This window comes from Rana temporaria, chromosome 10 (assembly GCF_905171775.1).
Source record: "Rana temporaria chromosome 10, aRanTem1.1, whole genome shotgun sequence".
NCBI classification, from domain to species: domain Eukaryota; kingdom Metazoa; phylum Chordata; class Amphibia; order Anura; family Ranidae; genus Rana; species Rana temporaria.
Genome location: NC_053498.1, coordinates 18,532,745 through 18,548,340, shown reverse-complemented (window position 1 = coordinate 18,548,340; position 15,596 = coordinate 18,532,745). Strand labels below are relative to the sequence as shown.

At 46.0% G+C, this 15,596-nt stretch overlaps 1 protein-coding gene across 1 annotated transcript in view; it reads right to left on the bottom strand.

The window, feature by feature from the left end:
• Positions 1-5,415: 5,415 nt before the first annotated feature.
• ATP1A3 (ATPase Na+/K+ transporting subunit alpha 3) overlaps positions 5,416-15,596 on the bottom strand; it is a 92,564-nt gene continuing 82,383 nt past the window's right edge. Inside the window, exons 21-23 of the mRNA XM_040327324.1 lie at positions 12,800-12,901; positions 10,320-10,411; positions 5,416-5,534 (exon numbers count right to left, since the gene is read on the bottom strand). Coding sequence (XP_040183258.1) covers positions 5,506-5,534; positions 10,320-10,411; positions 12,800-12,901 — 223 coding nt within the window. The 3' untranslated portion in view covers positions 5,416-5,505. The remainder of the gene's footprint in view (positions 5,535-10,319; positions 10,412-12,799; positions 12,902-15,596) is intronic.

Below are 15,596 nucleotides of genomic sequence, written 5' to 3'. Positions count from 1 at the left end.
CAGCTTTGGCCTAGCTCCGGAGCGGTCGGCCATCTTGGTACACCCGGCGGCGGTGCAGTGAGTTGATTCATGTTGTTGGCTAATGTAATGGCTATTATTACAGTGGGGAAAATGGCTATACACCTACAGTGTTGCTGTTTACTAGTGTGGGGGCAATGTTGGACTGGAACAGTGATGGTGAGTGGGGGGACAATGGTGGACATTACTTACAGTGACTAGTGGGGGGGGGGCAAACTTATGTTTGTCTTGTGTGTGTTTTTTTTTTTTTTTTTACGGATCGGATCCGTGACTCCTGATCTGAGGATCGATCCGATCCGTGAGTTTTTTTGATCCGTTGCACCCCTATTTACCTTAATGCAGTGCTGTTTTCATGTCCTCATTGTTCGTTTTTGCTCTCAAGTTGCTGTAATTCTTCTCTGATCTCCACACTTCCTGGTTGTCTGTTTCCAGATGACCACAGTACTGGGAGCTTTCTCTCTGTGGTCACTAATCAAGGAGGTGTGATAACTGTGTGTCTAAAACCCCTCAGCACCAATCGGTTTCATTTTCCAAACCATCACTGCCCTGTATGGGCTCTGTGCAGCAGAGAAGCAGGAAACAACATGCAAAAACGAAACTAGAAACTGCAGGTACATTATATGATTGATTTTTATCTATTTTTAATCGTTTTTAAAAGGAATCGGTTAACTATTATGTCTCTATACCCTGTAAACAGTCATTTCAGCATACATTTTTTATTTATTTACAACTCCTTTAAAGGATAAGTTTACCTTTTTGTTACATGTTACACCCATACCATATTCAGGGTGTAACATTGTTACAGATGCCCACGGTCCCCCATTCTGAGAGCTATCAGTGGAGCGTTCTCTTCCCCCCCCCCCACACACACACACACACACACACACACACACACACTCTGCAACACATGTGGCCACCCAGCTGCGTCGTCCCTTAAAGCGGGAGTTCACCCGAAAACGTAATTTTTAACATTAGATTGAGGCTCATTTTGTCAAGGGGAATCGGGTATTTTTTTTAAAATCGAAGCAGTACTTACCGTTGTAGAGAGCGATCTTCTCCGCCCAGGTATGGGCTTCGGGACTGGGCGTTCCTATTTGATTGACAGGCTTCCGACGGTCGCATACATTGCGTCACGATTTTCCGAAAGTAGCCGAACGTCGGTGCGCAGGCGCCGTATAGAGCCGCACCGATGTTCGGCATCTTTCGGCTACTTGTGACGCGATGTATGCGACCGTCGGAAGACTGTCAATCAAATAGGAACGCCCAGACCCGAAGACCATACCCGGAAGCGGCAGAGAAGATCGCTCTCTAAAACGGTAAGTACTGCTTCGATTTGGAAAAAACTACCCGATTCCCCTTGACAAAATGAGCCTCAATCTAATGTAAAAAAAAAATTTCGGGTGAACTCCCGCTTTAACATTAGATTGATGCTCATTTTGTGAAGCAGAATCGGGTGTTTTTTTTTCAAATCGAAGCAGTACTTACCGTTTTAGAGAGCGATCTTCTCCGCCGCTTCCGAGTATGGTCTGCGGGACTGGGCGTTCCTATTTGATTGACAGGCTTCCCACAGGCTTCCAACGGTCGCATCTATCGCGTCACGAGTGGCTGAAAGAAGCCGAACATCTGTGCGGCTCTATACGGCGCCTGCGCACCGACGTTCGGCTACTTTTGGAAAATCGTGACGCGATGTATGCGACTGTCGGAAGCCTGTCAATCAAATAGGAACGCCCAGTCCCGCAGACCATACCGGGAAGCGGCGGAGAAGATCGCTCTCTAAAACGGTAAGTACTGCTTCGATTTGAAAAAAAAAACACCCGATTCTCCTTCACAAAATGAGCCTCAATCTAATGTTAAATTTTTAACAGTGTTCTGTGAATGGGAAAAACTACAAGATCCGACAGCCTTTGCAGCTATTGGCTTGCCGTTCTCAATGAACTACCATGGCGCTGTTGGGTGCTGTGGTAGTTCATGCATGCTTCCTGTTACAATGTGACTGCCTGGCCCTATTTGGAGGTATAGCCAGACAGATACATGGACAGTATGCAGGACCATGGCATTACACCCACGAGCTGCTGGTCATGGGTGCAATGCTTTACAGGTCCATTACAGTAAGAAAAATAATAAATGCATATTTACATGCAAAATAAATAAATGTGCATTTATTTTTTGTAAAGGTGAACTTGGCCTTTAAACTGGCCATAGATGGGTCAAATCTCGGCTGGTTCAGCAGGGACCAGCTGAGATTCGATCCAATCTATGGGCAGGCTGGTTGTACTGAAGTCAACCCCTCGATCATCTGGCTATAGGTGCTAGTAGTGATCATGGTGTTCTGCCAGCACAAAAAGACTACCAGCCAACATTCACAAAGCCAAATGGTTCTTCCGCTCTTTAGCGCCACCCTTTGGGCAACTTCTGCTAATGTTGTCTTATGGTTAACATTGGTTCGGAGCATGCGTGTGTTTGTACTTTTGGATTTTAGTCAGACAGACTTGTGTACACATGATCGGATAATCCGATGGAACACATTTGTTGTCGGACAATTCAACTGCATGCACAGCCAACATTTGTTGTCGGAAATGCTGACAACAATTGTCTGATGGTGCATACAGACGGTCGGATTGTCTGACAAAACACGCCCGTTGGACAATTGTTGTCGGAACGTCCAGTCATGTGTACGGGCCTTTAGAAAATCTGAATTTTGTTGTCGGACAATTTGAGAGCAGGGCTATCCACCATTTTCACTTTTTAGCACTTTATTATTAAAGCGGGAGTTCACCCAATTATATATTTTTTTATCTTTTCCCCTTAGATGGATGCTCGTTGTGTCTAGGGGAATCGGCTAGTTGTTTTAAAATATGAGCCGTACTTACCGTTTTCGAGATGCATCTTCTCCGCCGCTTCCGGGTATGGGTCTTCGGGAGCGGGCGTTCCTTCTTGATTGACAGTCTTCCGAGAGGCTTCCGACGGTCGCATCCATCGCGTCACTAGTAGCCGAACGTCGGTGCGGCTCTATACTGCGCCTGCGCACCGACGTTCGGCTTCTTTGGGAAAATAGTGACGCGATGGATGCGACCGTCGGAAGCCTCTCGGAAGACTGTCAATCAAAATAGGAACGCCCATTCCCGCAGCCCATACCCGGAAGTGGCGGAGAAGATGCATCTCGTAAATGGTAAGTACGGCTCATATTTTAAAACAACTAGCCGATTCCCCTAGACAAAACGAGCATCCATCTAAGGGGAAATAGTGTCATGTGCGGGTGAACCTTTAATAACGATTGTTGAACACGTTGGTAGCGCATTAGTACGTTAGTGTTTGTTTATCCAACATTTGTTGTTGGAAATTCCGACAACAATTGTCCGATGCAGCCTACAGACGGTCGGATATTATCTGACGAAACGCGTCCATTGGACAATTGTCGGAATATCCGATCGTGTGTACGAGGCTTAACTTTGAGCAAACCGTTGATTGAGTCCTATTGGTATTTGTCTAGTCCTGTCTCTATTAGCAGTAGCTGACAAAAGATGATTTTTGTACCCATAACTTTTTTCGTTCATCCAAAACCAGAAATCAGACAGTTTGCAGTTTTTTGGGGTATTTTTTTTATTATTATTTATTTTTGTAAATCACAGAAAATGGCAGGAAAACACAAGATAAAAAAAGTCTGACAACCTGACAAAAACTAATGCAAGGGGGGGGGATGGAGACACATAACAGACACAAACTTCACTCAACCCCTCCACCTAGTAAGAGGTACCAGGGTCACTCTTCAACCTATCAACATCCAGCTCTAGTCCACAGACACACCTCTCTCCGTTTCGTATCGCCCATTCTGTGCCCTCTTCGTTTTTTGTTTTTATTGCTTGCTGGCTCTCAGCTCCTTCCCTTCTACCACCTTTACAGCATCATTCATCTGTTAGCCCCGTGGTTTTCTTCTCCCTTACACCAATCGCCTGTGGCCACGCAACTGCCGCTTGTCTTAAACGGGCTTCCGAAACAACGCAAGTTGTACACGTCTGTCTGCACCCAGTCCTATTTTATTGAAAGCACTTTGGGCTTCGTGAAGACCGAATGTTGCTCCTTTATGCATTTGTCAACCAATTTTTTTTTGTTTTGTTTTTTTTAACATAACCATGACAAAGGATAAGTTGGAGCTGAAGACATGAGTGTACCAGCCCCATACCATTTCCGTTTTGTACGCCTAATATCTTGGTGTCACTATGTACCCATGTCCCCATTGACACCGCTTTAGCGCATGTCTATGCTCCTCCACTGTAACTACTCAGTCTCTGGTTCTTACTCATTGAGTAGCGATCAAAGCTACCGTCTAGGCCTGGCTACTTTACCCCTTTTAAACAGACCCCCCCCTCCCAACCCTTTCCCGTTTTTATCTATCATACGACGATCTGTACCTCCACCCTGTGATCACAATGAGACACACATTCACCATTCCCTCCTAATACACAGACATCAGGACAAGGTACCCTATCACCCCCTTCTAATACACAGACATCAGGACGTTTTAGCTCTCACCCCCTCCTAATAACAGAGACAAAATACATGAACCTTTCACGCTCATAAAGACCGAGTACATCAGATATGGAGAAATATTAAGTGGGGTGGTTGGGTGAAGGGGGTATTTATTACACAGATGAGACTCCGATATGAGACTCTTCGGGGGTCTCTTTAGAAGTCAAAGGGCCCTAATAATGCCCCCCCCGTAAAGACCCTACGCTGTACACCAGACATTGTTCATGAGGTGTCCTATGACCACAGTACCGGTGCCCTCGCAAATCCCCGGGTTAACCCTATAGCTGATGAAGCAGCACATTACTGGTATATGTACGTAGAGCGGTGTGTTGAGAAGCCTTTGGCAGCATAGAGGTCGTTAGGAAGAGAGTTTGTTCAGCCCCTCCCCCCCCCCCCTAATTCAATGGTTTCTCCACTTTTTTTCCTTCCCATTCTTTGTCCTGGCACTCCAATACCAGATTTCCCAAGAGTGAAGAGCTTAAAATCCGTATTATTCTCCAATCCAACATTTTTAGACCCTCCACTCAATCTCCTTCTCTGTTACAACCCTCTCTCTCCCCCTCCTTTATAATAAAACATTATAGAAGCAAATAATAATAAATAAAAAAAAGAAATAAAATCCTGGTTCTATTTATATTTATATATAATATATATTTATATATATATTTATAATTTTACAGAAAAAAAAAAAGTGGGGGAGAGAAATGACTTGAAGAAACCCAACATGGAATCTGGAACAGAAGGCTTGGCAGGTGGGAGTTATGGCGCCTTTTGTAATTTTTTGAATCCCGTGGAGCTTGTTGCTGTTTTATTTTGGGGGTTTGTTTTTTTTTTTTTTTTTTTTTTTCTTTTTATTATGTTTTCGTTGTGTCTTTTTTCTTTGTTTTTTGTTTGATTCAAAGGGGAGGGGGATTCGGAGGTTGGAGAGGGTCCAGGTCTGGGAGATGCGTCTCGGCGAATTTAATAATAAGATTCTTTTTCTACCCAACCTGTAAGAGAAAAAGGAAATGAAGATCATTAATAGAATCCGTTTATTTAACACACAGGGAGAGATACATTTCCGTCAGCATTTGCCACATGCCAAGGTATTTAGTCATGTGCATGGCTGCCGTGAAATCCTGGCTTTAGGCTCGATTCACACCTATGCATGTTGCTTTTGAGCGTTTTTGCTGCGTTTTTTGACGTGCGTTTTTATCCCCATTTGTTTTGTTTTTTTAGCCAGTAATTAATTGTTTTACTTTTCCTTTAACAACCAGCTATAAACAGGTTGAACAAAACTCAAAATCGCGGCAAAATGCATTTTGGATGCGGGTCCATTGAATTTTATTACATGCAAAACGTTGCTTTTTGCTGGAAAAAAAGTCCCCGACCCTTTCCAAAAACGCAGAGGCACAAAAAAGCATTGATGTGAACATGTTCCATAGGAAACCATGTTAAAAAATGTCCTTGCATTTCTGCAAAATGCATAAAAAAAAAAGCATTAGTGTGAATGGAGCCTTAAAGTGGGACAACAAATATAATTGTAGTTTTATATTCCACATTTACACTATATGGCCAATAGGGGATGAGCCGAACACCCCCAAGTTTGGTTTGCGGCAGAACATGCAAAAAATTTGTTCGAACACCGTTTAACGTTTTTTACGTTCGTGTCCAATAGACTTTAAAGCGGAGTTGCACCCATTTTTCAAACTTTGTCTGGGCTGCACTTATACTTCTCATAATGGCAATTATTTATTTATTTTGATGCCTCTAAATACTTTGGGGGGGTGATGCAATGTGTTGGGGTTGATGCGATTCTTTGTGCTGGGGGGTGATGCAATTCGTTGTGCTGGGGCGATGCAATGTGCTGGGGGTTGATGAGATTCGTTGTGCTGGGGGGTGATGCAATGTGTTGGGGTTGATGCGATTCGTTGTGCTGGCGGGTGATGCAATTTGTTGTGCTGGGGCGATGCAATGTGCTGGGGGGTGATGCGATTCGTTGTGCTGGGGGTTGATGCAATGTGTTGGGGTTGATGCGTTGTGCTGGGGGGGGTGATGCGATTCGTTGTGCTGGGGGGGGTGATGCGATTCGTTGTGCTGGGGCGATGCAATGTGCTGGGGGTTGATGCGATTCGTTGTGCTGGGGGTTGATGCAATGTGTTGGGGTTGATGCGTTGTGCTGGGGGGGGGTGATGCGATTCGTTGTGCTGGGGGGGTGATGCGATTCGTTGTGCTGGGGCGATGCAATGTGCTGGGGGTTGATGCGATTCGTTGTGCTGGGGGTTGATGCAATGTGTTGGGGTTGATGCGTTGTGCTGGGGGGGTGATGCGATTCGTTGTGCTGGGGGGGTGATGCGATTCGTTGTGCTGGGGGGGGGGATGCGATTCGTTGTGCTGGGGCGGTGATGTGATTTGTTGTGCTGGGGCAAGCAATCTAAATTCATAAATTAATTTTGTTGCTGAGATTTTTTTTAAATGAACAGCTGTACAGAAAAAAGTAGCCGCTGTGTGTGTGTGTGTGTGTGTGTGTGTGTGTGTGTGTGTGTGTGTGTGTGTGTACACACACACACACGATATATATATGCCGAATTTGCCGCAAACACCCCAAATTGTTCGCTATTCGGCGAACATCTGATGTTCGAGTCGAACCTGAGTTCATCCCTAATGGCCAAGTGCTTGTGGACCCCTGACCATGTCACATACATGAGACTGTTGGATATCCCATTCCAGAAGCATGGGTGGGTATTAGTATAGAGTTGGCCCTTCACTTTGTTGCTTTAAGAGCCCCCACTCCTTTCTCAGGCGGCTTTCCACAAGTAAAGTATCTGTGGGGTTTTGTGGGTATTCGGCCAAAGGAACAAGTACTGAGGTTGGATGAGAAGACCTGGCTTGCAATTGGTTTTCTTATTGTTCAGTAGGGTTAAAGTTGGAGCTCTAGGTGGGCCATACGAGTTCCTCCTCACCAAACTCATCCAACCATGCTTTTTATGGAGATGGCTTTGTGAGCAGGGGCTGGATCAGAAAAGGGTCTTCCCCAAACTGTTGCCACAAGGTTGGAGGCACATAGTTCTTATCTACAATATAAAGAAAAGGGTAGTGCTGCGCTGTAAATAGGGAATGGGGTACAAGTGTAGAGGAAGTGTAGCAAATCCTTATATGTCAAAAGATACAGTCGGACTAATGATCAAAATGACAATGTGAAAAAATATTGACATCAAAATTAACGTGCTACAGTGCAGCTAATCCAGCTGGCAAAATGAGGGTAATAAAAGGTGACAGTGCTAGTATCATACAGTGTAATACAATAATAATTGGTGTACTGTTAACCAATGGGGTGTGCAGCGTGCATAACACAACACACAACAGTGACTGAAATAGGCTAAGTTAAATGTGCCTATAGGCTTTTTGTTGCATGGACAACGAAGGAAAAATCCAAAAATAAAAGTGCAGGTGTAGATGCCAAAATAACGTGAAGAATAAGTAGGTTTCCGGTGTTCTCTTCAAAATAAGTGAGGATGTCCCCTTACCTTACTGCTGTAAGGTAACAGCATATCAGCCCAAATACACTTTCTGGTGGTATCCGCATAGGATGTTATCCGGATGGACTGTAATTGAAGAGATAGATCCCTCTCGGTCGTCACGTCCGAGAAATGACAGCGACTCGCACCCAGGGAGATAAAGTGCCAATAGTGCGGTATTGTTTTAAAAAGGTTTATTAAAGCGGGAGTTCACCCAATTATGTGTTTTTTTTCTCTTTTCCCCTTAGATTCCTGCTCGTTGTGTCTAGGGGAATCGGCTATTTGTTGTAAAATATGAGCCGTACTTACCGTTTTCGAGATGCATCTTCTCCATCGCTTCCGGGTATGGGTCTTCGGGAGCGGGCGTTCCTTCTTGATTGACAGTCTTCCGAGAGGCTTCCGACGGTCGCATCCATCGCGTCACTAGTAGCCGAACGTCAGTGCGGCTCTATACTGCGCCTGCGCACCGACATTCGGCTTCTTTCATAAAATCGTGACGCGATGGATGCGACCGTCGGAAGCCTCTCGGAAGACTGTCAATCAAAATAGGAACGCCCATTCCCGCAAGCGGCGGAGAAGATGCATCTCGTAAACGGTAAGTACAGATCATATTTTAAAACAACAAGCCGATTCCCCTAGACAAAACGAGCATCCATCTAGGGGGAAATAGTGTCATGTGCGGGTGAACCTCCGCTTTAACAAAAAAATACACTAGGGTACTCGCATAGCGGTGATAAAATCAGGCATGTAAAATGAAAGGGTGCGTTCGCCGACGTCACCTCTGGTACCTCTTGGTGGACTCTTGGTTACACTCGTACGCGTATTTGTCACTTCTCATGACTTCTTCAGGACAGTTAATAAACCTTTTTTAAAACAATACCGCACTATTGGCACTTTATCTCCCTGGGTGCGAGTCGCTGTCATTTCTCGGACGTGACTACCGAGAGGGATCTAACTCTTCAATTACAGTCCATCCCGATAACATCCTATGCAGATACGACCAGAAAATGTATTTGGGCTGATATGCTGTTACCTTACAGCAGTAAGGTAAGGGGACATTCTCACTTATTTTGAAGAGAACACCAGAAACCTACTTATTCTTCACGTTATTTTGGCATCTACACCTGCACTTTTATTTTTGGATTTTTCCTTCGTTGTGCCTATAGGCTTTTTGTTGCATGGACATTTAACTTAGCCTATTTCAGTCACTGTTGTGTTATGCACGCTGCACACCCCATTGGTTAACAGTACACCAATTATTATTGTATTACACTGTATGATACTAGCACTGTCACGTTTTATTACCCTACTTTTGCCAGCTGGATTAGCTGCACTGTAGCACGTTATTGACATCAAAATTATTTTTTCACATTGTCATTTTGATCATTAGTCAGTCTGTATCTTTTTACATATAAGGATTTGCTACACTTGTACCCCATTCCCTATTTACAGCGCAGCACTACCTTTTTCTTTATATCTATTATGATCATCTGATAGACCTTTCAGTGCCGCAGCTGTACCCCCTTCCTTTTTCCCCTTCCCCCACTTCTTGGTAACACTCACTCACTCACTTATTATCTACAATGTCTTTACATTTTTTTAGTGCCCTTCAACACTTGAACTTTGCCAATACTCTACCTTACTCTTGATACTGCAAGTATACTAGAGATAGAGACACACACACCTCAACACCCTTCACCCCCAAATTATGGAAAAGGAAATCATCCATTATTACCCTTATGGGTAATTATAGAAGTAATAATGGGTGGTAAATTTCTAATTCCTATTGTACATTTTAGCAACACACAGCAGAGCAGTGGCTGCACATGTACAAGGCCATATGTGTGTGCGCGCTCTCTCCCCCCCCCCCCCCCCCCCCCCCAAGTATGTACAGTGTAAGGCCCCATACACACTATTAGATTTTCCAAAACCATGTAGCGCAAGGGCCTTCCTGATTGCATACAAATTGAAACTTATGGTTTGCCCTCATATTATATGGTTTTGGTAAATCTGAAGACAAAAAGCTGCAGAAAGTCTAATAGTGTCTATGGGGTCTTGGGTTTAAAAGAACTGTGCAAAGCAATAGGTCCTAAATGAATGCTTCTAGGCAGATATCAGGACAGGCCGAGTACATATATGCCAAAAGTATACAAAATATAATAGTTTTAAACAGACTTTGTAAAACTTATCATATAGATAACAGGATTGGCTACTGTAATTATCGGTATATATACCGATATTTACACATAACTCGGCCTGCTTGCAGCACCGACTTACCTCCTGGGTGTCGCCTAAGGATAAGTTTTCGGATCTCATCATATATAAAGATGAGGAAGCTGTATGGGAAGGCACAGAACCACCAGCTGGGCCTAGATGAAGAAATAAAAGGCAGTTTAGTAAACCTATCTCTTTTTAAAACAGTGGCCTCACTAGGGTTGGTGTGTCATCTGGTGTGGTTAAACATGGTGTTTCCCCCCCCCCGCCGCCATTATGAAAAGTGGGTGTGGTTTAAATTGCGTGTGGCAGCTGGCCCTGCTGAGCGCAGTAGCGCACGTCTTTCTTTGGTAAGAGAGACCAACAAAAAACAGTTGTGTGTGTACCAGCCACTCCACTCATCAAGGCCAGGATCCAGGTACTGCTCCCATTTATATGCGGGGGTTCAGGGGGCCTCTTGTACCAAAGCAACACATAGCGTGTCCTCTGGCACGAGAAGCCCAGCCTAGGTATAGAATGGTAGTCATTGCCACTCTCTAAACCTGGGCTGGGGGGGTTTCTTGCCCAAAAATTACAAACTTGTGCGCGCCACTCAGATTCAGGTGTATAGTACCTGGTGGCCATGCTAACGCTTGCCACGTCAGAACAGGCTGCATGCAGCTTACAATTCGTTCCTCTGTTTGTGTCTCTCTTTGCAGTTTATGAAGTGTGGGGCAGAGCTCACTGGCTGCAGTCAGATCACTCCGCCACTTCATGGCCAGATCTATGAACTAGGCATCAGCTGCCACCTGTGTGCACACTTACAAAAAAAAGGCCACAAAGCTACAATAAACTTGAACTACAGTTAACATTTTTGGCTTTATTTTTTTGTTTTTGATAGACTCGGAAGAGTAAACTTCTGTCAAGTTTTTATAGCATTTCATGACTTCATTGAGTAAGGATTAGCTTGGGTATGGTCTAAACCAGTGGTTCTCAACCTTCTAGTGCTGTGACCCCTTGATAGGGTCCCCACAACTTGGGAAATTTTAACAGTAAAATTATTTTGTAGCGTGGGTTGTCCGCACCCAAGGCAAGACAAGTAATTTGTGACCCTAACCCACAGACATTTAGCACTCCCTGAGTCCTTTCCACTCGTACAGTATTAAATCCCATTATGCTACATTTTAGGATGTACCATTCTCTCCCCCTCTCCCTCCCCCCACCTACCTCCCTCCCCCCCACCTACCTCCCTCCCCCCCACCTATCTCCCTCTCCCTCCCCCCCACCTACCTCCCCCCCACCAACCTCCCCACCTACCTCCCTCTCCCCCACCTACCTCCCTCTCCCTCCCCCTCCCTCCCCCCCCCACTACCTCCCTCCCCCCACCTCCCTCCCCCCCACCAACCTCCCTCCCCCCACCTACCTCCCTCTGCCTCCCCCTCCCTCCCCCCCCCCACTACCTCCCTCCCCCCACCTCCCTCTCCCTCCCCCCACCTACCTCCCTCCCCCCACCTATCTCCCTCTCCCTCCCCCCCACCTACCTCCCTCCCCCCCCCACCTACCTCCCTCTCCCTCCCCCCCACCTACCTCCCTCCCCCCACCAACCTCCCCCCTACCTCCCTCTCCCTCCCCCCCTACCTCCCTCCCCCCCACCTACCTCCCTCCCCCCACCAACCTCCCTCTCCCTCCCCCCACCAACCTCCCTCTCCCTCCCCCCCCTACCTCCTCTCCCTCCCCCCCCACCTACCTCCCTCCCCCCACCTCCCTCCCCCCCACCAACCTCCCCACCTACCTCCCTCTCCCCCACCTACCTCCCTCCCCCCACCTACCTCCCTCTCCCCCTCCCTCCCCCCCCCCCCACTACCTCCCTCTCCCTCCCCCCCCCCACTACCTCCCTCCCCCCACCTACCTCCCTCCCCCCCCCTCCCACCCTCTCCCTCCCCCCACCTCCCTCTCCCTCCCCCCCCACCTCCCTCTCCCCCCCCCCACTACCTCCCTCTCCCTCCCCCTCCCTCCCCCCCCCCACTACCTCCCCCCCCCCACTACCTCCCTCCCCCCACCTACCTCCCTCCCCCCCACCTCCCTCTCCCCCCCCCCACTACCTCCCTCCCCCCACCTCCCTCCCTCCCCCCCACCTCCCTCTCCCTCCCCCCACTACCTCCCTCCCCCCACCTACCTCCCTCCCCCCCACCTCCCTCTCCCTCCCCCCACTACCTCCCCCCCCCCACCTACCTCCCTCCCCCCCCCCTCCCTCCCCCCACCTCCCTCTCCCTCCCCCCACCTACCTCCCTCTCCCTCCCCCCACCTACCTCCCTCTCCCTCCCCCCACCTACCTCCCTCTCCCTCCCCCCACCTACCTCCCTCTCCCTCCCCCCACCTACCTCTCCCTACCTACCTAATGTGTGGCATTTTACTGGACACATGCTTGCTCCAGGTCAATGTTCAAAGTACTGTGACAGCCAGGCAACCAACATTTTCATGGAAGCCAGCAGATCTTCCATGACAGGTTTTCTTTATTATCACACACCCATCAAAAACTAAACCTGTCCACACAACAGACTTACTTTAGTGGGTACATTCTCAGTGCAATGTCCATTCCAGGGCAATACGACAAGAAAGCTGCTAATGCGGTTTCTTCGAAAAGACCGAAAATTAGGATTTTATTCCTGAAATGACAAACGAAATCTCAGAATTATCAAGATAGTAAATACTGTATATACAATCTATTAACTCAACTTTTCCTAATAATAATGGATGTATTTAAATGCTACAGAAACCATATTTCCCTTTTAGTCTTCAGCCAGTTATGTTTCTGTAAATCTGTCAAATGTTTCTTGTAACCGTGGTGACAGTACACTATATACAGTGCAGACCTCCTTCCCAAAGTCCTCATTGAAATCTACATAGAACATGAAATGAAGACATCCCCAACTTTCCTGCACTTGAAGTTCAGTCTCGGTTGACCATTTAAGGACCACATCCTGCACATATACGTCGGCAGAATGGCACGGCTGGGCACAAGCACATACCTGTACGTCCTCTTTAAGTGCTCAGCCGTGGCGTGGGACACGCAGACCCGATCGCCGCTAGAGTCCCACGATCGGTCCCCGGAGCTGAAAAACGAGGAGAGCTGTGTGTAAAAACAGCTGCCCTGTTCTTCACTGTGGCACGGTCATCGATCGTGTGTTCCCTAATATAGGGAACCACAATCAATGACGCCACACCCCCTACAGTTAGAAACACAGATGAGGTCACACTTAACCCCTTCAGCGCCCCCTTGTGGTTAACTCCCAAACTGCAATTGTCATTTTCACAGTAAACCATGCATTTTTTGCTGTGAAAATGACAATGGTCCCAAAAATGTGTCAAAATTCTCCAAAGTGTCCGCCATAATGTCGCAGTCATGAAAAAAAAAAAAAACGCTGATCGCCACCATTAGTAGTAAAAAAAAAAAATTAATAAAAATTCAATAAAACTATCCCTTATTTTGTAAACGCTATAAATTTTGCGCAAACCAATCGATAAACGGTTTTTAACAAAAATATGTGGAAGAATACGTATCGGCCTAAACTGAGGAAAAAAAATGTTTTATATATTTTTGGGGGATATTTATTATAGCAAAAAGTAAAAAATATTGTATTTTTTTTCAAAATTGTCGCTCTATTTTTGTTTATAGCGTAAAAAATAAAAACCGCAGAGGTGATCAAATACCACCAAAAGAAAGCTCTATTTGTGGGGAAAAAAGGACGCCAATTTTGTTTGGGAGCACGACCGCGCAATTGTCAGTTAAAGCGACGCAGTGCCGAATTGCAAAAACTGGCCAGGTCCTTTACCTGCCTAAAGGTCCGGGTTTTAAGTGGTTAAGGATGTCGAGGGGTGGCGTTCCCAAGTAAATGAGACAATACTAATGGAATGACAGGCCTACCATAAATAGGGGTACACCGGATATATTAATTAAGCTGTGGGGCCCGTGGTTAATAACCCCAGGATTGGCTGCATTTTCTTCGACTCCAGATAGAATGTAAATATAGAATGATGTATAAAATATAAAAAAAAGAAAATACTTACAGACTAACACATTAAAACATAATAATATAAAAAATATATATATTTTTAATATTATTGGGGATTGTATGTAAAGGCATGTATAGTTATACTAACGTTAAGTTTGTTGTATGTTTGAAGTGTTGTAAAACTGAAAAACTTTGAATAAAAAATGTAAAAAAAAAAAAGATGTTGAGGTAGAAAGTTGCACATCTAAATAGATGGGGGGGGGGGGTACATTTTTTTTTTTACTATGAATGACACAAATATTAATCTTCACAAAGTGCTGCCTCAGTTCTTATGATGGCAATTTGCATATACTCCAGAATGTCCTGAAGAGGGATCAAATGAATTGCAAATGTCACTCTTTGCCATTAAAATAAACTTAATCCCCAGAAAAACTTTTCCTCTACATTTGTAAAGAAAACTTCAGGGCGCCCAAGAAAGTCCAGCAAGCGCCAGGACCGTCTCCTACAGTTAATTCAGCTGCGGGATCGGCGGACCACCAGTGCAGAGCTTGCTCAGGAATGGCAGCAGGAAGCTGTGAGTGCATATAGACACGCACAGTGAGGAGAAGACTTTTGGAGGATGACCTGGTGTCGAGAAGGGCAGCAAAGAAGCCACTTCTCTCCAGGAAAAATATCAGGGACAGGCTGATTTTCTGCAAAATGTACAGGGATTGGACTGCTAAAGAAAGTAATTTTCTCTGATGAATCCCCTTTCCAATTATTTGGGGCATCTGGAAAAAACCTCCGTAGAAGAAAAGGTGAGCGCTACCATCAGTCCTGTGCCATGCCAACAGTAAAGCATCCTGACACCATTCATGTGTGGGGTTGCTTCTTAGCCAAGGGAGGGGGCAAAATTGTGAGTAAGCCCCCCTCCCTTGGCTAAGAACACAGCCTTGAATAAAGAATGGTACAAAAACATCCTCCAAGAGCAACTTCACCCAACCATTCAAGAACAGTTTTCCGGCATGGTGGAGCACCTTGTCATAAGGCAAAAGGGATAACAAGTGGATTGGGGAACAAAACATCTAATTTTTGGTCTATGGCCTGGAAACTCCCCAGATCTTAAAGCGGTGGTTCACCCTTATTGACAACTTTCCATCATTTAATGAGGCATAGTAGCGCGAGCTACAGTATATGCCTGTATTTATTTTTTTAGTCCGGTACTCACTGTGCAATCCTAGTGAGACGATTCCGACTCCCCGCGGGGAATGGGCGTTCCTATCCAGAGGCAGCATGATTGACGGCCGGCTATGGCACGTCACGCTCCCCGAAGATAGCCGGAGTAGGTCTCGGCTCTTCACGGCGCCTG